General features: G+C 50.4%; 1 protein-coding gene across 1 annotated transcript in view; it reads left to right on the top strand.

Annotated features, from left to right (window-relative positions):
* Positions 1-23,594, top strand: part of ACSBG1 (acyl-CoA synthetase bubblegum family member 1) — a 60,079-nt gene that overhangs the window by 15,156 nt on the left and 21,329 nt on the right. Inside the window, exon 2 of the mRNA XM_069559683.1 lies at positions 11,930-12,030. Within this exon, the coding sequence (XP_069415784.1) occupies positions 11,930-12,030 (101 nt within the window). The remainder of the gene's footprint in view (positions 1-11,929; positions 12,031-23,594) is intronic.

Below are 23,594 nucleotides of genomic sequence, written 5' to 3'. Positions count from 1 at the left end.
CAGGGGACTCTCAAGAGCCTTCTCCAACACCACAGTTCAAAAGTATCAATTCTTCAGCACTCAGCTTTCTTTACGGTCCAACTCTCACATCCATACATGAGTCCTGGAAAAACTGTAGCCTTGACTAGACAGACCTTTGTTGGCAAGTAATATCTCTGCTTTTTAATATGCTTTCTAGGTTGGTCATAACTTTCCTTCCAACGAGTAAGCGTCTTTTAATTTCATGGCTGCAATCACCATCTGCAGTGATTTTGGAGCCCCCCAAAATAAAGTCTGCCACTGTTTCCACTGTTTCCCCATCTATTTGCCATGAAGTGATGGGACTGGATGCCATGATCTTAGTTCTCTGAATGTTGAGTTTTAAGCCAACTTTTTCACTCTCCTCTTTCACTTTCATCAAGAGGCTCTTTAGTTCTTCTTCATTTTCTGCAATAAGGGTGGTATCATCTGCATATCTGTGGTTATTGACATTTCTCCCGGCAATCTTGATTCCAGCTTGTTGAGAATCAATTGACTATAAATGTGAAGGTTGATTTCTGGATTCTGTATTCTATTGCACTTATCTGTATGTCTGTTTTACGCCAGTACGCCTTTATCCTGATTATTGAAGGACACACTGTGCGTGCGTGCTCCGTTGCTTCAGTCGTGTCTGACTCTTTGTGAACCTATGGACTATAGCCTGCCAGTCTCCTCTGTCCATAGGGTTTTCCTGGCAAGAATCCTGGAGTGGGTTGCCATTCCCTCCTCCAAGGGATCTTCCCCACTCAGGGACTGAAACTGCGTCTCCTGCATTGCAAGCAGATTCTTTACTGCTGAGCCACCATGGAAGCAGGACACTGTAGGTTTATAGTATGTTTTGAAATCAAGAAGTGTGGATCCTCCAACTTGTTCTTTTTCAAGATTATTTTGTCTATCTGGGTCTTTTGAAATCTCATAGTCATTTTATACCAGTTTGTTAATTTCTGCAAAAAAAAAAAAAAAAACCAGCTAGGATTTTGATAGTGATTATGTTGACCTGTAGATCAATTTGGGATCTACAATATCAAGTCTCTTGATCTTGAGATGCCTTTGCATTTACTTAGCTTTTTGTCATCTTCTTTCAGCAATGTTTTGTTCTGTTCAATTAAAAAATCTTTTTCTCTCTGCTCTTTGGATTGAATAATTTCTATTATTCTGTCTTAAGGAGAATGAACTTTCAGGTATATGAACTTTTCAATCTGCTGTCAAACTCACCTGGTAAATTTCTCATTTCAGAGATTGTATTTTTCTTATACTTTCTGTTTTTATGTTGTGATTTTCCATCAGTTCATCAGTTGTATCATTTTTTTCTTTAAATTATTGAACTGTTAGTAACCATTTTAAAGTCTTTGTATGCTTATTCCAGGGCTTCCCAGATGGCTCAGTGGTAAAGAATCTGCTCGCCAATGCAAGAGACTCAGGAGACTTGGGTTCAATCCCTGGGTCGGGAAGATCCCCTTGGGTAAGAAATGGCAACCCACTCCAGTATTCTTGCCTGAGAAATTCCTGGACGGAGAAGCCTGGTGGGCTATAGTCCATAGGGTCACAAAGGATCAGACAGGGCTGGGCAACTGAGCATGCCATCATGCTTATTCCAGCTTTGTGTCATGCCTGAGTATGTTTCTATTGGCTATTTCCTCCCATTGATTTTGGCCCACATTTCCTGATTTTTCAGATGTCTGATCATTTTTTATTACATGTTGGATATTGTAATGACATGTCAGGAGTATATTGATTTGAAGAATTTCAGATTACATGTGCATTAAACTAGTGTCTCAACCACAGTGCTCTGCCCTCCTGAGTCAGTTTCTCCTACCAAAGCCCATGTTGCTGAAGTGTGTGGAGAGGAATAAGGAGCCTCAGAGAGCCTCACTCAATTTTAGGCAGTGCACATTATGGTTCATAACATAAAATCTGGAGCCAGATTGCCTAGATTTGAATCCCAACCATTCTAGTTACAAGCTCTGCAGACTTTAGCAAGTTGCTTCATTTCTCTCTGCTTCATTTGCCTCTTTCATGGGGATTATAATTTAGTACCTGCTTTCTAAGATTGTTGAAATAAGTAAATGTGTTGACACGTATGACATTATTGGAACAGGGTCTGGCACATACTAAATGTTCAGTAAGTATTAGTTCTCACTGTTAGTAAAGTGAAATGATGTTCTCCTAGGAGATCAGTCTCCTGTGTCCACATTGCACAACACCCTTGCCTGCCATGCTCACAGATGTCTCGTGTGTGTGTAGGCTATATATGTGTCTGTCTCCTTCATGCCCATCTTTAGACTGTGGGTTCCTCCAGGACAGGGACTAAGTCTGGGAGCCAATATCCATAAGCTGCAAGGGCACAACACCCCTGTTGGCAGAAGTCTAAACCCCAACCTTGCCCCTATCCTGACACCATGAAGTTTCTCTGGCTAAGAACTGGTCCAGAACCTGAAAAATGGCAGTGTTCTTCCTTCCTCTCATCTCCTTAGTAGAAACGTGGAAAACTACCTCTCATCAGAGCTGGAATTTAGAGACCATCCCTTGTACCCCTTCATTTTATAGATGGACTAACTGAAGCCATAACAGGAGAAAAAGTGTAACGCAAAGTCAGACTTGCAGGTCTTCAAATAAAAACGGCGAGTGATGGGAGATGGCAAACTTCTTTGCTGTGTGTCAGAATTGTGTTAACTCCAAGTTTCACACTGCCCTCCCAGTTATGATGCAAAACACCAGTTGACAGTTCTCTCTGTCAGTCATCAATACAACAGGAGAAAATGGTTTGAGGATTTAAACCTTGCTTCTACCCCCAAATTTTTCAAAATTTTGGAGGAAGGGTGTAATAAAAACGTCTAAAGATGAATGCTCGGGAGTGGGAGTTCACAGGACCATGGGACGTCCACCTTTCTACACCTCACTCACTTTGGCCCCTGCCCCTCACACTCAAATCACCCAGCAGGCCTGAAACTATCAAGTCCAGCCTGTTAACAGCATAAACACTGAAGCTGCCCAAGTTTGCATCCTACTCTGCTAACCAAAAGACCTTTGGCAAGTTACGTAATCTCCGTGTACCTCAGTTTCCTCATCTGTAAAGTGAGGATAGTGATAGGAGCTGTTGAGCTGTTGATAGTGATTGGGTTGTTGAGAGGACTGAATGTGTCAATATATGTATAAGGTGCACAGAACCCTGCCTGGCACACAGTTAGTAGTGCAAACGTGTTGATTATTAGCCATTACTAACATTATTCTTGCCTTGTTCTCCCCAGCTTTTCAGGCCTTGGAGTCCAGAAACACCCAGTCCTGTATCCTTGTCCTTGCCTGGCACAGCAGAATTCCAGCCCAGACATCCAAATTACCAGTCATAGACAGAAAACTGGAAAGCCCTCTGCCTGTGACTTGCCTGGGGAAACTGAGTCCCAGAGAGGACCAGGGACTTTCCCAAGGTTATCCAACTGAGGTGGAATTTGAACTAGAATCCATGTGTCCCAGTGTCCAGGGACCTGTCTAGGGCATAACCAGACTCCTCCTAGGCCATGCAGAGGACCTTGGTGTGACTGTAGGCTGTGTGATTGGCTTGAGAAGGTTAAGCATTCGGTGCTGCAGATTGGGTTAGAAGTAGGCTGACTGGTGGGATGCCCACATCCACCATGGCAGGAGCCAAGATGAAGCTGAGACAAGCCTTTGGCCTCTCAGCAAGCACTCCTGTTAGGCAAAGATGGAGGAGAAACACTGATCCTCCTTGCACTGGGGATAAGTTACAGTCAAGGGCCCTGGGTGCCTGCCCCGAATATGTTCCTTCTGATGGACCTGGCAAGATATGTCTTGGGCCACTCCTGCCCTGCCCTCACCCTTTCTGAGAAACCGTGTGTCCCCAGAAGATCTCTGCCTTGGATGAGTTCCCTCTGTGGGCTGGGGTCCCAGGCCTGGGGATGGTTCACAGCCTGAGTCTGTGACATTTGGACACTCTCCTGTCTGCACCAGCTTCCTCTGCTCCACCACTGCCTGGGGCACTTGTCCTCTGCCTCATGTTAAGTAAACCTTCACCCCTGTCCAACTTTCCTCCTTCAATTTTCTTGTATCCTTACCCCAGCCTGGTCTGGTGACCCCACAGTGACCTTGAAAGCATCTTTACTTATTAACTGTCAATTCCATCATCTCTAAGACTTTGAGGCAGGGGCCAGGCTCTGCCTTTGAGACAAGGGCTCGCCTCTGCCCAAAGTCTCCCAGTAATGTCTGCAGAGGAGGTACTCAGTAATTATAGTAAGAAGGAGGAGCCTCCTGGAGCTGGCAGTCATGGGGCAGGCAGAGAGCATTTCCAACTCTGAGAATATGGGCTTAAGACTTTTATTTCATAGTAGACAATTCGGTTTAAAAAAGTAACACCCAGCCTCTAAACGTTAAGTGCTCTGGGATGGACACAGCCAGCATGGCTCCAGCAAGAAGCATTAGAGCTGGGGGTCCTTCCCAAAGGGCTTCCTGGAGGAGGAGGGGTCTGAAGAACAGTAGGAAACATCTGCCAGGGAAGGCAAGCTTGCAGCTTTTGAGAGGGGATAGAAAGGGATGATGACACATTTCCCAAGTCCTCCTGCCTAGAATAAGCCCGTTTGCCCAGCCTCCTCATCAGTTTGGAAACTCTGCATTTAGAGGAGTTATCAAGCTGCCTGGGAGGAGCTGAGGGATCTGTGCATGCATTCCTGCTAGCCCCCCAAAGTGACGACATTTCTCCTGCCATCCCCCCCCCAACTTTGATCCCCAGTGCCAACTCCAACATCAATGCTCTATCCTCACCAGGAAAGTGGGAGGAAGAGGAAAAAAGTGGGGCAACCCACACTCGCTTTAGGACAGAGGAAGGATCCGCATTTCTTTCTGGGGTTCACTGGGGTTGGGGTGTATGGATTTCCAAAGCACCCTGGGTGCCCTGAGACTGCAAGAGCATTTGGGCACATTGATAGGGGTGAGCGGAGGGCTTCCAGCAAGTTCTCAAAGGGGCTCCTGACCCATGAGAGGCTCAGGGACAGCACCCCAGACCTGAATTGTCAGGTACCCCGAAGTGGTAGTGGGCGAGGATCACTGTTAAGAAAAAAACTGTTAAGAAATTGGAATTTGAAAGGGGAGAATTCTCTTGAAGTTGGTGTGCTGGTAGTGACATGCCAGCTTAGTGTAGCAATCCGGGAGTCAACTGCCATCTGAGTGGGTGGAGAGCCTTGGAATAACCCCTGCCCCATCCTGCTGTGGTGCCCTGCACCCGAGCCTTCAGTTTAGGGCTTGTTTAAATTTTCCCCTAACACCCAGTGGCCTCTGTTTTTTCACCTCTTTCAACACCTTCTCATCCCAGAGGCAATTGGCAGGCGACAACTCAGGTGGGAAGGGGATTTGGGGTTGGAAGGTGAAATAGCACAGTGACTGGCAGGGGCATTTCCAGAGAGCAGGGCCCAGGTTTTAGAAGATGCAGATATAATGCCACAAACCCGAGTCTCTGGAATGAGGTGGAAGTGGTGAGGGTATTAGAGGACAAAGGGCAACGTGCAGAGATACTGTTTCCATGGAAGAGGGGCTCTCTAGAGGCAATGTGAGATGGAGCTGTCAGCCAAGTTTTATGATGCAAATAATGGTCAAATTCAGCTTACATGGTGTCCTGGTTTCAAAGTCAGTTATGGAAAGCTGGATTTCAAATGACATCTCTGCCTCTTGCTGGGCGTGTGACATCGAACATGTCTAAAGCTCTCAGGTAGCATTGACATATACACCATCATTTGTAAAATATATGGTTGGTGGAAAGTTGCTGTATAGCAAAGGACAGCCTGGTGCTCTGTGATGACCTAGAGGGGTAGGAGGGAGGTTTAAGAGGAAAGGAATATATGGAACCTTTCCCTTCTCCAAGGGATCTTCCTAACCCAGGGATCGAACCCAGGTATCCCACATTACAGGCTTATTCTTTACCAGCTGAGCCACAGAGAAGCCCATGTATATATACAATTATTTTTTTTGTGTGTGTGTGTATATATATATAATTATGACTGATTCACGTTGCTGTGCGGCAGAAACCAACACAACATTGGAAAGCAATTATCCTCCCATTTAAAAAAAGGGGGAGATAAAAGAGGAAGGATAAAAAAATAAAGTAAAGCTCTCTGGGCCTCTCACCTGGAAAATGGCACCATTAATCCACATTGGGCTGTTGCAAGATACGAAGAGCCAACACAAATAAAACACTTGGTGCAATATGTGTATTTACTAAAGAAAAGTTTGAAAAAACAAGCAAAAAGAAGGTCAGGTTGCCTGCCTAACCCCTGGGGCCAGCACCAGCTCCAGGCAGAAAGCCCTGCAGCAGGAACAGTGTTTTCCTGCGTCTGCCAAGGATGACAGACAACACACCCACTGGCATCTGCAGGCTCCTCCCTCGCTTCCCGCCCCTTTTTATGTGAGCCTCACAGGTGGGCAGCAAGGACCTGTACCAGGTAGGTCAGAGGTATCTGTGGCCACACCTCACCGGCAGTGCCAGGGCAGACTGGGGCGGGTCCCCATGCCCGCCCAGCCCCACTGCCTCATCACCTGGGACCAGGGACCCTGAAGCACTGGCTCCCACACCTACGATGCCTTAGCTGAAGGAGCACAGCGAATGCTGTGCCCTGTGCCTAGCAGCCCCAAAGAGGAAGGTGAGCACCCTGGGGCAGCCAGACCCTCCCTGGAGGTACACAGTCCATCACTGTAAGTCCTCGGTGGGAGTCTTCCGGCTGGGAATTAGGGATCGCAGGAGAGATGCCAGGGCAGCCTTATCTTTGAGATGAGACAGGCAGGTCAGGCCAACTAAAGAGCGGTATGGAGTGCGGGGTCTGCTGTGCGGGGTAGCAGGGAAGCCAGTAGGAAGTGTCCGCCGTCAAGAGCTCCAGCTGTGCAGAGGGACCAGTCTGTGCGCCCAGGACCGTGGGATCAGAAGGAGGCTCAGCTCCCCTCCCTGCTCGGGAGGTTTTAGGATTTGGGGAAGTATTGGGACAATGCCCTCAACTGAAAATATCCTGCAGCACATAGAAGACAGGTTCTCCCTTTGCCCCCAGGACAGAGAGAGGTGAGAACCAGAACAAGAAAGGGATGGGAAAAAGTGGTGGTGGTGGTGGTGGTGGTGGTAGGGGTTTACTAACAGTTGGCAGGAGGCAGGAGGCTGGGAATCTGATGTGTTTGCTCATTCTGGTAACTGATTGGCCCTGGGGCCCAAGGCAGCTACCTGCTGCGAGGCTGTGTCATTCCCAATGTGATCAGAGCATGTGGGCTTAGGTGATGATGAATTACAGACAGGTACTGAGGCCAGGAACCAGTGAGTCATGCCCTGGAAGGAGGGCAGTCGCCCCAGACCCGGCCAAGCCACAGGGTGACTCCCTCTGTGTCTCTGTTGCAGGGCGGTTTGGAGGTGCTGGGCCTCTCTGGGGCTGATGCGGCTCTCCCAGGGGACGCCTGAACAGGCTCTCTGAGGTTCTCGTTCTCTCCGGGGTGAGCTTGCAGGGTGTGGCCACCTCTCGGGGACCATGCTAGAGGCACTCCTGCTCAGGTCTGCCAGCTCCATCCTGAGGACCGTGTAAGGAACAAGGATCCTACCCCCCTCCCACCTCCTGGCTCCCACACTGCCTTCCAGCAAGGAGAGTTCTTGGGCTCGGCAGGGTACCTGGACCCCCAAACTTGGATTGGGACTTTTCACCCTATTTAGTAACCCTCCTAATCTCACCAAAGAATTTCCTCCTACTTATTCACCAAAAGATTTGTGAGAGCCTAAGCATTACACGTATCCTGTTATCCTCACAATAGCCATAGGATTTAGGCAGAAAACTTGAGTCTCAGAGAGGTACATAACTTGTCAAAGGTTGTACAACAAGTAAAGTGACTTGAACCCAGGCAGGCCAACTCTGGTAAATCGGAGTGCTCTATTGTTTCAAGAAAGCATTTAGGGAGTACTTACTGCATACAGAGCAGAGTGCTAAATGGGAAGAAAGGGCAACAGAGACAAATAGGAGCTGGATCTCCATCCATGAGGGGTTCATATGGAAAATGAAGGCTCCCCTTGACTTAAATGTCACACACATAGTGATGACTTGAGAAGGATTATATCCAACCAACATTTACTGAGCTCCAACTGCCTGCCAGAGAGCACTTAGGGCCAGAGGACAGGGTCGAATCAGGCATGACCCCTGCTCTCAAGAAGCTTCCCAAGCTACGGGTGGCCTTCAAAGCCCAAACCCGTGTATTTGAGGGCTACAAGGGTGAGAGGGCGTTGGGGATCATCCAGGAGGGCTTCCCCGAAGGAGGAGCTGAAGGAAGCTATTGGCAGGCTCTGTCTTTAAATGATTCCCATCAGATCTTCTGGAAAGTTAGGAGGAGGAAGGAGAGCCAGTTCAGGGAAAGGAGAGTGCAAGCCCTCCCAGACGCCTCTGCTTACCTCCCACACCACAAAATATACGTGGTCGTACGTGACCTCCAAGTGTTTCTTGCTCTCAGTGCTACTACTGGGCAGATGCTGCAGGAGTTTCTGCTTCTGTGAAAGTGAGTAAGGCAAGGTGCTCACAGTCCTTGTGTGTGAACCGGGGCTGACAGCAGTTTGCATCCTTGTGCTAAGTCACCTCAGTCACGTCCAGCTTTGCGACCACATGGCCCATAGCCCACCAGGCTCCTCTGTCCATGGAATTCTCCAGGCGAGAATACTGGAGTGGGTTGCTGTGCGCCTCCTCCGGGATCTTTCCGAATCAGGGATTGAACCCACATCTCTTATGTTTCCTGCATTGGTAGGCAAGTTCTTTACCGCCAACGCCACTTTTGCTTCCTCATCAGGGATCCTTTTCGGATTTTCCTTTCTCCTAGGAATGGAAAAGCAGAGGCAAGTCAGTGCCCTTGGGCTGTTCCCTCATCATCGCTGTCATTCTGCTACTTAGGAAATTTCTCCTGTGATGCTGAGCCAAGTTCTGGAGTGCCATGTTCCAGGTGTTAGTAGAAGATTCCAGAATGACAGGAATACTGTGTTCCTCACCTTTGACAGGCTCCACAGGTTGACTTTATAATATTCACACTTCCCCTGTCACAATGATTTGCCAGCCACTTGGAGAAGGAAATGGCAATTCACTCCAGCACTCTTGCCTGGAAAATCCCATGGACGGAGGAACCTGATAGGCTACAGTACATGGGGTCGCAAAGAGTTGGACACGACTGAGCGACTTCACTTTCACTTGTGATTTCTGGAAAAGCAGCAAGAATCAGAAGGGGCCCAAATTGCTCTTGAGGAGTCAAAACAGAAGGGATTTCTCCCCAGATCTCTTTTCTTTGAGGAAAACATGATAAATTTCACGTTGGAAGCCATCTCCTCTGACTTAACAATTCTAACGAGCTTGGCTATTTTCTGTACTAGTCTGCTACCAAAAAAACCCCGCAGGGTAGGAGGGAGGTGAGCCACTGGAGGCCCGCACAGTGATAGCGGCACGAAGTGACCACTAGTGACGCAGGTGAGGATTAAAGACTAAAGACAACCGTGGCCAGCAGCGGCCCGTGGGGCAGCAGCCACCTCAGGAAAGGACAGATGGCCCTCCACGCCCTGCAGTTTGACTCACTTCTGTGTTACGAGCCAAACCGGTAGATTTTGTTACTAGTATGACCCTGGGTGAGCAGGAAAAAGTCATAGGAAGGTCAGCACATTCTCTTTCAGTCGATGGGCAAGGGTGCCCTCCCCTTAAGGGGACTAAATCTTGAAGGTTTGAGCCAAGTGGCAGAGTACTCTTTACTCATTTGGATAATTAGATTTTGGCCTTGTCTTAAGCATCCAATATTCTTCAGGCCCTTAGAGGGCTGAGTATGGCCCTCCGTGGGCCATCCTCAAGGGGTTCTTGTCCCACCAAGTCCAGGCAGGGGGACAGGATCCACCCTCTCCTTGAGGGAAGGAAAGCACAGGACACGGGAGAGGAGAGGACAGCAAAGGCGACTGACTGAGTCCCAAGGGGCTTGCTGCTGCAATGGGCAGGGGCAGACGCTTCCCAAAAGGCCCTCACAGGAAGTTGCTTCCTACTGTCTCTCCTCCCCATAGACTGAAGAAGGTTCTAATCTGATGGTTAGGCTTGGCCCTTGGCTTCCTGAGGTGTCCTTTCATTTAGTGTTTGTTTAGCTATTTTAAAACCAGAACCAGTTTACGTAAATTTGATTAGGTGGCAGAAACGCTGCCTGTACCTTTTGATGGTGGGGATTTAAAAACAAGCTTGTTTGAGAGGCAGCAGTTAAGATGGTGGGAGATTATAGCCAATGATGGGACCCAGTGGGTGTTTCAAAAGTTGATCACTTTAAGCAGGCAGCCCTATCTTTTGAGGGTAGGGACCAAGATAGAGCAGGGATGTTATACTGAGTTCACGGGATACCATCCCCCACCCCCAGTGGAACCCTCAGTGTGGGACCCTCAGCCTAGCTGGGTGTGTGTCCCCCAGCTTGCCCTGTAATTGCCTGAGCCCAGAGCTCAGGGGTCATTTGGTGACATCACAGTCTTCTTCGTCCCAAAGTGGAGGCAGCTTTTACTCAACGACCCAAGAGAGTAGTGGCAGTGCCCAGTGATCCAAAGTCACAGGACATGTCTTATGGTTTTCAGAAGCCTCTGTTTTCCTCTGCTGGCACAACAGGCCTCATCCCAGAAGCACGGTTTTCAATCCTTCTGGTAGCCTCCTGGAGCAGGTTACCATAGCAACAGAAGGGCTGCTCCAGCCCTGTGGCCCAGCCTTGCTCACAAAGTTCCCGAGAAGGGGACCAGCCTGGCACCCCACTCCTTATCTCCCTCCTCCTCACCCTCCCCCTTTCAAAACCTCATGATGTCTTTTGCTTTCAAACCTATCTCAGGTTTTTAAACAGACTACCGTCAGGTGGGCCTGAGTGTGTTCGTAAACTCAGTTTGAACCTGCGGTACCAGCAAGAAGTAAGACCGAATGTGAAAAGCAGGTAACTGAGCCAGGTGCTTGGGAACTGGGCAGGGATGGGACCAGCTCCACCCTCTCAGACAGGTGAGACTCTGAAGCCAGGGTCCTGCCTCAGGGCTGCCAAGACCAGCTGCACAGGTTACACACTGCTCAACTCCAGGCTCTGTTTATATAGCCTATCACTGTGACACTCGTCCCCAGAGGTGAGTAATGCCATAGCCTTGTTTGTCCCTGAGGTGTGCTGAACTCCATCTGCTCATCCACCCGGAAGGTTGAGGTCTGGCCAGATTCCTCTGAGGAGGAATCACGCGGAGCAGCCGTGAGGCTGAGTATATAGCAGAGGCCCAGTAACCCCGTGGGCTGTGTTGACCACAAGAGGATTCATTGTGCGGGGCCACCAAGCCTTGAAGGCAAGGGATCTAGACCAGGAGTGAAGACAGATGGCAAGAGCCCCAGGTTTCCCTGGTCCTGTACTTCTCCTCTCCTCAGGGAATGGGCCCAGGGCACCCTCACAGACACCACTGGGAAGAGGGCCTCATCTGGGGGCCAGCTTAGGAGCCAGGAGAGCTGTAGGAATGTCCTCAGCTCTGCATGAGTTTCTAAGAACGGCTGCTCTCAGTGCCTGAGGGCTGGTGGGTGTGGGAGTGAGGGACTTGGAGGCACCTCCCAACCCTCAAACCTCGCATGCCCGACTCCAAGCCTTTCCCTGTCCAGATGGGGACACTGAGCCCAGAGAGAGTCATGTGCTTTCCCAGAGTCACACAGCAAATTAGAGTAGAGCAGGGCTTGATTTTTCTTTCTACTGAGCCCTTAGAAACTGAAGGGAGAGCGTGGCACGGGGGTGAGGTTAACTCCTGCAAATAGTAAGGTCTTGTCCTCCGAGCCCCCTAGGATGCAGCGATGCCAGTGTCACCCCCAGGGGTGCTTGACGCATTCTGGGCCAGCATCCAGAGCCCAGGCCAGCCTGTCATCTTTTAACAATTGTTTTCCCCTTACCCCTCCAGCTCCCTGACTGATGGGCAGACACTCTCCAAAGAGCCCCTAAGCCATGCTCTCAAACTCTCGACCCCAGAGAAGGTGAAAGATGCCCAGCTGAATCCTCCAGGTGAGCTGGCTGGGAGGCTGCCGGGCAGGACTGGGTGGGGGGGGCAGGGATGCAGATGTACTGGGAGTGCTGGGGGTGGGTAATAGAGCACTACGAAGCAACCCAGGTGACCCACAGGACAAAACCTGGGGGGACAGGCCAGGTAGAAACACTGATCTCCACGTCCCCAGGGACCCCACTACGTCCCTTCTCCTTCCACGGCCATTAGGGCCAAGCTTGATGGAAGGCGGTGGGAGGAAGGTTTTTCTCTTTAGCAAGCTTGGGAAGAAGAGAGGTCAGCGATGGAAAGACACCTGGGGCCTCATTCGGTGCACGTGTTGGGTACCTGGGATCTCGGCTTGGGGTTGGTAAAGGAGAAGAGGAGGCCCCGATAAACAAGGCCTTGGAGTTTCCAAGTGGGTTGAGGCAGTTTCTTGCTGGGCCAAGGGGCAGGCTGGCCGGCTGGCACTGGCAGAGTTGTTTTTGAAGCTTTGGGAGGCCACATGCTCTTCTAATGACGTTCACTTCCAGATAATTGCACCTTGAGGGAGGCATTTACTCTGGAGAGTCATCAAAATGATAGTAACAACATGGCTTTTGTTCACTTTTATTGGCTGTACAACGATATTGTAGCAACAATGGAAGTTTAAAAAAATGGAAGTGACTGGTGCCCAGGGGAGCGGGTCACTGCCTCCCCGGTTCTGAGATGTCCTTGGGACAGTCCATTGTTGCCATCGTGTCTCCGGTCTGTGTCAGCTGCTCTGGGAGATGAGATCCCTCAGAGGTGCTGGTTTTCTCAGAGCTTTCCCAGCTTCCTCCAGAGAAGCCAGGGTTAGGGATAGGTCCCTGAGCCCCCCTGGCTCCCTCGGGGGTTTGGGTGGGAGCTAGTCAGGGAGATAGCAAGTTGACTTTTAGGTGGTTGAGTATTTTGTAGGATGATCTCCAACGTGGGTATGCCTGGTGTCTTCAGACAGGGATTGTGGGTTTAGGGGTAGCAGGTGGTAGCATTTGAAGTGGCGGCTGGGGAGGCACTAAGGGGCAGTAAAAGAGGCCAGAATCAGGGACAGGAGGAAGGGGAAGAGGACTGGGGCCTTTATTCCAAGGTCTCTTCCCTCAGCTTTTCTTCTGACCTGGGTTTCCTGGGGAGAGGACAGGCCTGGTGTGAGGGCAGGGACAGAATCAGGACCTCTCTGCTCTGCCACAAACATGGCATGGACTGAAGGCAGAAACTGGGCCCAGATCACCATGCTCCTTGTTGGTGAGGAAGCTGAGACCGAAGAGGTGGTGACGCCAGCCCAGGGCTCTGGATACCCCACTTCCCCGCTGCCTGGTGACCTGGAGACCAAATGCCACTCCCCTCACCCTGGTGGGGCTCGCAGCCACCCTCTTCCAAGCTGGGTGTCTCGGAGTGGCCTTGGCAGGGATCTGGCCTGTAATGTGTACTTTCCTGGACTCTGCCTCTCTGCTCTTCCTCAGAGAGGAAGAAACACTGGGACCAAGGAAAGGATTGACTGATTTCTTCTTCTTCTTTCTTTTATTTGACTGCTCTGGGTCTTAGTGGTGGCATGTGGAATCTAATTCCCCAACCAGGGATTGAACCCGGGCCCCCTGCAGTGAGAGCTCGGAGTCTTAGTCCCTGGACCTTCAGGGAGGCCCCAGATTGACCGATTTTTGAAAGGAAGCATTAGAAAGGCACCAAGAGAGCCCAGGATAGGGGCCAGCTGGGCCCAGGCAACTCCAGCATCTCGTCCTGGGATCCAGGGCGGCTGGCTGACTTGCTGTGTCTCACCTCTGGCAGGTCCCATTGGCTTGCTCAGGCTTGCTTTCCTGACTAGATAATTCTGTCTCCACAGTGCTCACACAGCAGCCATTAGCACCTGGGGAATGTGCACAGAAAAGCTCAGGAGCTCAGAAGTCTTGGCTGTGGGTGATGGCTTTGGTGTTTTGCAACTTGAAGGGCAGGAAGGGAGCTAAAGTGGTGCAAGCTCGGTGTCCTCAGAGCACTCGGTGCCCAGAGTGTTTCCAAGGAGGAATGAGTAATCTCCAACCCCGCTGGCTGTAATCGCTTAACCTGAATTAGTACCTGGCAGCCCTGCAGCAGTAGGGCAAAGAGACTAAGCAGATTTCAAACAGGTGGGTAGGGAATCCCAGAGAGGGTCCCATCAGCGAGGGCTGGCAGCCAGGGGCTAGGCCAGAGTGAGGTGGGGGCAAGTTACCAGCTTTAACAGAGGGATGGGGAAGGAGTAGGAGTAGGGGAGGCAGCAAGTCCATTCAGATTTGCCAGGACTTCCAAAAGCTGTGGGGACAGCCAGGCTGGGGGTACATCTGGACTCCCCATCCTTTGTTCAGGGCTAGGCTGCTGGGGACACTGAGATGGACAGGTTTCTTTCCTGCCCTCCAAGAACTCCTAGTCTGAGGGCAGATAGGCTCTGGGTGAAGGACACACTGAGGCTGAAGAAGGAAGGCGTGCTATTTAGGAACTGGGTGATCAGGGTGGACTTCCTGGATGAGGACAATTTCTAGCTGGTCTCAGACTTTTAAACTCCCCTTAGGCCTAGGCCTGAGCTGAGTGGTCTGCCCTTTGGAGTTTAGCATCTAGAGCTGGGGATTAGGAGACAGGGACAATCTGGGAGGGACTGAGGCAGCTTCTCAGCACAGTTGCCCAAGGGACCCCAGGCACAGGGTCCAAGAACAGTGCCAAGCTGGCCTCATTGACTCCCACAGACCTGGCCCATGGGTCATGCTCTGCTCAACTCCATCTCATGCAGCCTCCAGGGTTTTGAAGTATGGAGGGGGAGGCTCTGGAATGCAGCTGAACTAAGATCCAGATTCACCACGGCTTGAGTGCCCACTGGGTGCCAGTCTGGCCCTGGGTGTTAGTTTCACAATTCCCCAGAGACTCCAAGAGGCCAGCCTCTGTGTGGAAGAGGATACCGGAGCAGCCACACATGGGGAGGGGCCTCAAGCTGCCATTTCCATAAAACTGAGAAAAAGCAACTATCTGCACCAAAGCCTGTTAGGAAGAAGCTTCCAGGGGATTATGAGATGGGTTAAATCCCCACACATCTGCCCGCTGTTAATAAAAGCAGCTTTTGCGAGGCTCAGTGCCTGGCTTCCTGGGTGGTGCTAGTGGTAAAGAACTCACCTGCCAGTGCAGGAGACTAAGAGAAGCAGGTTCAAGCCCTGGGTTGGGAAGACCCCCTGGAGACTGGAATGGCAACCCACTCCAGCATTCCTGCCTGGAGAGTCCCATGGACAGAGGAGCCCGACAGACTACAGTGCACAGGGTCACAGAGTTGGGCACGACTGAGGCCACTTGGCACAGGCTCCGTGTTAAGGGACTGGCTTGCGTTCTCTCATCTTCTCTTCCTGGCAGCAGTAGGGTAGGCACTTCTGTCGGTCGCACTTGGTAGGAAACTGAGCTCAGAGAGGTTCCGTGATTTTTCTCAGAGTCACATCTGGTCTTAAAGTCAGAACTGGCACAGCCCTCTTTGGGACTGTTTAGGTGAGGTCTGCTCCCCTCCTGCACACCCTGGCCAGCCCTTGTCTCCTAACTGCGGAGCTGCAGCCTCTCTGGGGAGCTCTTGGAACCTTGCCTGCAGGATTCAGTGTTCACCTGAGTCTCCTCAAGTTCCCAAGGGGCTGGGAGGTCCTTGAGCTGTGCTCCGCAGGCTGGGCTCTGAGCAGCCCAGATGGCTGTTCTCCCGGGAACAGCCCCACTGTGTCAGGCTGCAGAGCTGCGGGGATCTGACCTCCATACAAGGGCAGCCTTGTGCTGAACCTAGACATACATTTTTTCCTAGCCCTTTCTAAGTTGAGCAGGAACCCCAGCTGGAGCAATGCAATGTCAAGACCACAGGGAGGGGAGGGTGTCCAGGGGGAACACCTGCTGAGGATGGGGCTGGTAGAAGTGCTGGTCAGGCCTATTCCCCACACCCACTCTCCCTAGGCGACTGTCACATCCACAGGGGAGCTTTGAGCTGGAGGTCAGGAGGCTGGGAACTCAGCCCGGCTTGGTTTCCAGGCCTCCCTGTGTCCCACGCTCCTACCCTCCCACACGTTTCAAGGGCAGACACGGTGTTTCTGCTGGAAAGAGCTCAGGGAGCTCAGACCCTGTGGTTGGGGCAGGCAGGGCTCCTGGAGACAGTGTGAGGTAGAAGATTGGCTATCATTTCAGCCTGAAGCGAGTGTAGGGGAAGGTAAGAAGGACTTCGCAGAGGTCAGAGGAAATGGGAACACGTGGTAATCTTAACCTTACCAGTCTAAAAAAGCAGAGCCTCTGGGGATACTTGTGGAAAACTTACCTTAATGAAAATGTCCAGTTCTGCTAATTATAGGTGTGCCTGGGGCTGGATGCACTGCTGTGGCCCAGGCAGGCCTTGACTTTAATCTCTTGTCAGGTCCTGAAGCCACCATGGCCTCTTTGCCTTATATATCCCCGGAGTGTCTGGCAGGGCTAAATGGGTTCCAAAGACTCTTAGCAGAGGGTCCCTGTGTGAAGGGGCATCCTCCTGGTGCTGGTCACCAGATGGGCCTTTGCAGCAGAGGCTGTGGGATCCGGTACCCTGAAGAGAGGTCTGTCCTGGCTGGGGAACAACATGGATTGATCCAGGATCAGAGTTTCCCTCCTTCTGCTTAATCCGCTTCGTTCTAAGGCCTTTCCCACAGGTTTCAGAAAACACTCTGGGTTTCTCCTCTCCACTCTTGCTCTCCTGTTTCGACCTTTCCCTGTGAATTAAGATGACTTTCTTTGCTGTTTAGAAGCCTTTGTTCCAGAGCCCCAGAAAACACAGCTCCCTGCCTGCTCAGTAACCCACAGTATAAAGGGCGATTGATAAGATGCAGGACCGGTCAGGCCAAGAGGAGCTGGAGCAACATGAGAGGGAGGGAGGGAGGGGGAGGTGGGGGAACGAGGAAGGCAGTACAAAGTGCAATCTGGGCCTTGGGAAAGCCCACCCCAAGACTCAGCGGACACTCTCTGGATGTGTGCTTGAGGCTGTTGGTCTGCTGTTGGTTGCCTTCTAGAATTAGGTCTGTTGTGGCTCTTGGGTGCCTAACTGGGTGACAGGGACCTTGACTGGATCCTGGCCATGTTTTGGCTATGATGACAGCAGTGAGCTTGGCTGGGCACAGGGCAGACCTATGCCACCGTTGAGTTTCAAGGCAAGGAGATGGGGACAACTATAAGGGCCTGGCAGCCCATTCTGATTTCTTACATCTCTGCTATCCTCCAAGAACTCACTCCTGGGAGGCAGGCTGAGAGGTACCGCAGCAGCCCTGAGCCCCTTCATGACCCCTCCCTCCTGCTCACTTCTGAGCAGGTCACTTTGTGGCAGTGTCGGGGGACCCAGGCACCGCTCTCCTCTTCCCCAAGGGAACAGACCATGGACCCCCAAAGCCTAAACCTCATTCACTAACCAGCCCCCTAGCTTCTGAGCTGATGCCTTGTCCCAGTTCTGCCCCTAATGTGCTGTGACGTTGCCATTCTTGCCCACTCTGAGACTCCGTTCCTTCTCCTTCTGTGTACTGTGTGTAGGAATGCCCTGCCTCTACTTCTCAAGGATGCCCTCCCCTTCCTCTCAACCCTGAGGTCTCAGTTGATATCCCTGCTGGGCAATGTCTGTGTAGTTTTATTTATTATTTTGGCAAACATTTATTGCAAGTCCAACACTTGCATCAGAAGTTCAGAGCCTAGTCAGAAAGGCCAGAGAGCTATTTCTTGAGCAGCCAAAATGTGCTAAGCTTTTTAACAATATTACTTTGATGCAAATCTTTTCATTTTTATATATGTATTTTTATATGCACTTTTCTTTGCTCCTCTTTTTAACTTGAAGTTATATTGTGAATATCTCCTTGCATTATTAAATATGTTTTAAATACTTTGTTTTGATGACTGCTTATGAATCCATGCTATGGCTATGCTCTATTGAATTTAGCCAGTCCCCTATTATATCAATTGACATTTTCGCATGACACAGTGCTCTTGCCACAGTACAAGGGCCAACTCTTGTCTGCCTATTTATTACAAATCTTTGCTACTTCATGTTCTTTGATTTCAGGAGAAACCCAGGTACATAGGAAGGTAGGCTTTAGTGGATGAAGGTTACCGTGAGGACAGGCAAGGAAGAAAGGAAGCTTAGCAAGTGGCTATGTGAGGGTGGGCGTGGCAAGAAATAGACTCCATGGTTCCCTGCTCCAGCGGCAACCACCACTGCTCAAACCTAGCCTCTCTGCCTGGCTGAAGCCACCCGCTTCTCTTTGCTCCCTAAACCGTGCTCCGACTCCTTCCACCCCATGATCTCTGCAGGAGGGACCCACAAGGAGCATTCCTACAGGGCCCTGCACAGTGACCTCATGGCCCCCATGCAGGTGTGTGGGGTTCTGGTCTCATCGCTGTGGCCAGGGGAGCGGGGCCGATGTCTAAGAGTCAGTGCTTCATAGGCAAGGGACCCTTCTGACTGCTCTGCCCACCTCACTGACAGCTAAGACTGGATCTTCCAACATGCTGTCCAGAGATTTCTCCTCTGACAGAGATGAGATTGGGAGAGGAAATGGTGTGAGCAAAGGCCCAGAGATGGGGATGCATGGGTATGAGAAGACAGAATGTGAGAAGGGAGGACGGATGAGACACCTCAGGCAGGGGGACTCATCTACCTTCCTTCCCATCCGCTCCTAAGCTCAAGGCCGCAGAGCTATGGTGGACTCAGGAGGACACTGAGCAGGGCTGGGTCTTGCCAGCCCTACCTAGGGGCGCTCAGGACAGAGGTTCAGCCTGGCATGGGCTGCTGGAGCAGGCACCTGCCCTGGGGGCCCACCTCTCTCCATACCTGGGCAGCAATGTGTCCTGCACCACCCTCAGGCCACCTGGGGAGAAGGGAGGCGGGGAGGGAGGGGCAGGCCTGGGTGCCCTGGATACACAGCCATTCGGTCCAGTCCTCTGGGATCGGGATGGGACAGAGGCTGACTCCTGCTTCCCTGAAGGCCCCCTGACCTCTGTTCAGAGCCAGGCTTCTGTGGTCAGGACCCGGGGAGGAGTCAGACCTGCCTTGGAGAGCCACTAGCCTGATGGGAGAGGCAGATCCGACCAGGACTCGGCCCGCAGTGAGGCTTGGGCACTGAAGTCCTCAGTGAGGGGGTTGCCCTTGGGGCCTGACAGGCGGGAGAGGGCGATGTGATGGAAGAAGGGTGTTCAAGGCAGAGTCGCAGCCTGGGCAAAGGCACAGGGTGGCAGGAATGCAGAGCTCTGGGAGCAGCTCAGGCTGGCCATGTCAAGGTAGCAAAGGCTGGCAAGCCCTTCTGGGGAGGGCCTTCCTTAGAGACCACAGTAAGGGCGTCACCCTGTGGTCAAGGGGAGATATGGGAGGCTTTGAGCAGGTCAGATATGGGTTAAGAAGGGTGGTTCTGGGAAACTCTGGAACGTAGGGAAGTGGAAGTGGCCAGAGATCATGACTGCTGAAGGTCACTGAGCCTGAGCTTGAGCACAGGACTTGGGGAGGCGACAGGACGGTCCTTTCCCAGGGGAGGTGTGGGTGCTGGGGTCAGCCTGGAACCCTACTGCAACCCCAGCGTGGGTTTGGGAGTCAGACCGTGGGTGGGGATCCCTGCTCTGCCAGCTGTGGCTTAGCCTTTCTGAGCATCATAGAGTGAGTGATGGCACAATATGGAAGGTGGTTCAGTGTGAGGTCACACAACCAGATGGCACGCAGCCCACCTGGCACAGGAGGGTGCTCAGTAAACAGGAGCTGTGATCATTTTAACTCCTTCATGGGAAGGACAATGATCTGGGAGGCCGGGGCAGGGTAGACCCCTTCCCACCGAAGTCTCCCCTTCTGGTGGTCTGGGGGTTCTGACAGCTGGGCCTGTGTGGTGAACGTAGAGAGAGGGCCAGGCCGGAGCCACGCTGCCCGGTCACACTTCCTGAAGGGCGTGGTTCCACCAGGGGCCAGGGCTCTCATCCCTGTCACAAAGCAACCAGGCTAAGAGGAGACTGACCTCACAGACCAGCTGCCTTTCCTTCCCTTGTCTCTTCCTTCTTTCATTCTTCTAAGAAGGAGGAGAGACAACTTATTCCTGAATCACAGGCACCATGGGTAAAAAGAGAGGTGTGTGTGTGTTAGTTGCTTCAGTGTCTGACTCTTTGGACCCCGTGTGGACTGCAGCCCGCCAGGCTCCTCTGTCCATGGGATTTTCAGGCAAGAATACTGGAGTGGGTTGCCAATTCCTCCTCCAGGGGATCTTTCCAACCCAGGGATCCAACCAAGGTCTCCTGCTTTGCAGGCAGATTCTTTACCATCTGAGCTAAAAAAAAAAAAAAAAAAAAAAACCAGTGCAGCAAAAAGACAGAAACATGTAGTCTGTGGGAGAAAAGAAACCAGATAAAGGAACTCTATCCAAAATAGCCATCAAAATTTAAGTGCTTTTTTCTTCAGATGCAGTAAACCCACTTATAGAAATCCATCCTTAGGAAAGCCTAGAACAGGGCTGAAAGCTGGAAATCATTTGAGTATCTTTCAGTGGCGAGGCTATTATGATATGTACATTATGTTATGAAATTGATATGGCCAATGGCATAATATGTAGCCACACACACACAATGAGGGAGAGAAAGAGAGATTTTTTTTTAAGTTAAAATCTTTTGTTTTACTAGATTTTTAAAATTTAATATTAATTTATTTGGCTGCACTGGGTCTTAGTTGCAGCCCTTGGGATATTTCATTGTGACAGACGGACTCCCTAGCTGTGGCTCGCCAGATTAGTTGCTCTGCAGTACATGGGATCTTAGTTCCCTGACCAATGATTGATCCCATATCCCCTGCATTGCAAAGCAGATTCTTAACCACTAGACCACCAGGGAAGTCCTGAGAGATAGATATTAATGTCACAAAAGCTAAAGATGGGTGATTTGGATAATGATAATGTTTGATTGGGTCCATATAACATTTTTTGAAAGTGTGAGCAACATTTAAAAAATCAAGTGATCGTACTTAAACACCCAGATTTCAGGTAGCTCTTGGTTTCCATTCCTCCTGGGCACCAGATCCTAGAGCCAAGGAGCAGCTGCCCCCTTTAGAGGCATGTATCCCCCTGCCAGTCTCTGCTACTCCCTGTTACCTCCCTGGCCCTGAGTCTGGGGTCGGGACAATGGTCCCTGCCCTTGTATTACAGCGTCCCTTAGCGAAATATTGCACTATTCTCTGTCTTTGTCAAAAACAGAGAAACAAAAGGCGGACTACAGGAGCCACGTGTCTCAAAGAAAATGAGAGGGAGACTATTTCTTTGTGAAAAGCAAGACTGCTTCTGAGTTTTACTTGCAAATCCTGGGGCAATTCATTTATTTATTGTTTAGTATTATACATTATTTATTATTGATGTTGATACATTACCTACCTGCCCCCATGGGGTTGCACAGAGTCAGACACGACTGAAGCGACTTAGCAGCAGCAGCAGCACTCTTGATTAATACAATAGTAGCATGATTCTTCTTTCCCCCCTTTGGTTAAAAAGACAACAGCCACAAAATTAAAACGAATTCCTTGTGCATATATTTATATACACAGTGCATGCATGCGTGCTAAGTCACTTCAGTCGTGTCCAACTCTGTGCGACCCTATGGACTGCAGCTGCCAGGCTCCTCTGTCCATGGGATTCTCCAGGCAAGAATACTGGAGTGGGTTGCCATTCTCTTCTCCAGGGGGATCTTCCCCACCCCGGGATCGAACCCACGTCTTTTAGGTCTCCTGCATTGGGAGGTGGGTTCTTTACCTCTAGCGTCAGCTAGGAAGCCCCTGTATACGCGGACACACACCGAATGACAACAGTGATTACCTAGACTTAAGGAAGACCTATCCATTTTTACATTATGTACTTCTAATGTTTCCTGTTTCTTAGAACAAACATATAGTTTTGTAATTTTTTTAAAAAAAAGGTTATACTTAAAAAGTGATAAGTGAAAACTCTTGGCTGAGGGAAGCTTTCACAAGCGGTTGTAAGACTTATCTCTCATTATCTCGGCAAGCCTGGGGGAGCAGGTAAATGTAGTGGAACCTGAGCAACTAGAACACCCACAGGAAAACACACCTTTTCTGTCCTAAGCACCAGGAAGAACCTATACTAGGGACGGGAAGACAGCTGCCAGCTACTGGAAAGTGACTGCCAGACACTGGGCACTCCGGTTGACCTACCTTACAGAATTCTCGTGCCAATTTGAGGGGGTGGTGTTAGCATTCTTCCTCCTTTTTTTTTTTTTTTTCTGGCTGCATCTCATGTCTTGTGGGATTCTTGACCAGGGATCAAACCAGGGCCCTTGGCAATGAAAGTGCAGAGTCCTAACCACTAGACCACCAGGGAATTTCATTTCCTCCCATCCTTCCATTTTTAAAAGCGGTTTTATTCAGGTGTACATTATATGCCATTGAATTTGCCCTTTGTAAATGCAATGATTTTTCACTTTTTCATTGAAAAAAAGTCACCTTTTCAATGATTTTTAGCAAATTTGCAAATGTACCAGCTTCATTGAAATTCAAATTTTAGAACATTTCCATCATCCCAAAAAGACCTTGATGCAAATTTGTGGTCACTCCTCATTCCCAAGTCCCACTCATCTGCTTTCTACCACTCATCTGCTTTCTATCATTTCCACCTTTTCTGGACATCTCATATAAATGAAATCAGACAATATGCGGTCCTTTTGGCTTCTTTCGCCAGATATGTTTTGAGTTTCATTCATGGTGTTGCCTGTATCAGCACTTTGTTCCTTTGTAGAGCCAAATAGTGTTCTCCTGTATGGAGAGGCCATAGTTCACTCACCAGCTGATGGACATTTGTTGTTTCTACCTCTTGACTGCTGTAACTCTTGCTGCTGTGAATGTTCCTGTACGAGTCTTTGTGGGGTATGTGCTTTCATTTCTCATGGGTAGATACCTAAGAATGGAATTACTGGGTTGTATAGTAGATTTACGTTTAACTTTTTAAGAAGCTGCCTAACTGTCTACCAACATGGCTGCACCATTTTATATTCCTCCCACCTGTATGAGGCTCTGGTCTCTCTTGCCAGCCCTTTGCACTTGAAGAGTATCCAAATGTAGCTGGGAGGAGAAAGACTTACCAAAGTCACGCAACAGGGAATGGCAGATCGGAATTTGAACCCAGGTTGACCTGACTCTACAGGCTGTCTTTACCCTGGTCTGCTCATGTGAGCGGACTTGCACAGAGTGCAGGGGTTGGAGACTGTAAAGAGGTTGATCTCTGGGGTCTGCCAGGCTGGGGTTCCAGGAAGAAGAACCTGGAAGAAGGGACTTGGAGAAGTCTAAGGAGCAATTGGAGAGGCCTCCTCAGCAGGCGCTGACTCAAACCTCCACTAGGGGGCGCGGGGATCCAGCAGCTGCTGGTGATGGGCCTCTGTCAGAGAAGGCAGCCATGGATGCCAGCCAGCCTGGTCTTGGCCTTCAACAGTACACAGTGCCTGGCACTGGGTGACCTTCTCTCTGCCACAGCCTGCAGTTCCAAGCAGCCATGCCTCTGCCCTAGACATTCTGTTTTCCTATTTGGGCCTGGATATGTCCCCTTTTAACAGCTTCTCTGATGGC

The sequence above is a fragment of the Ovis canadensis genome, chromosome 18 (genome assembly GCF_042477335.2).
Source record: "Ovis canadensis isolate MfBH-ARS-UI-01 breed Bighorn chromosome 18, ARS-UI_OviCan_v2, whole genome shotgun sequence".
Taxonomy (NCBI): Eukaryota; Metazoa; Chordata; class Mammalia; order Artiodactyla; family Bovidae; genus Ovis; species Ovis canadensis.
Note: the sequence above shows the minus strand (reverse complement) of the source record. Positions and strands in the feature narration are given on the sequence as shown.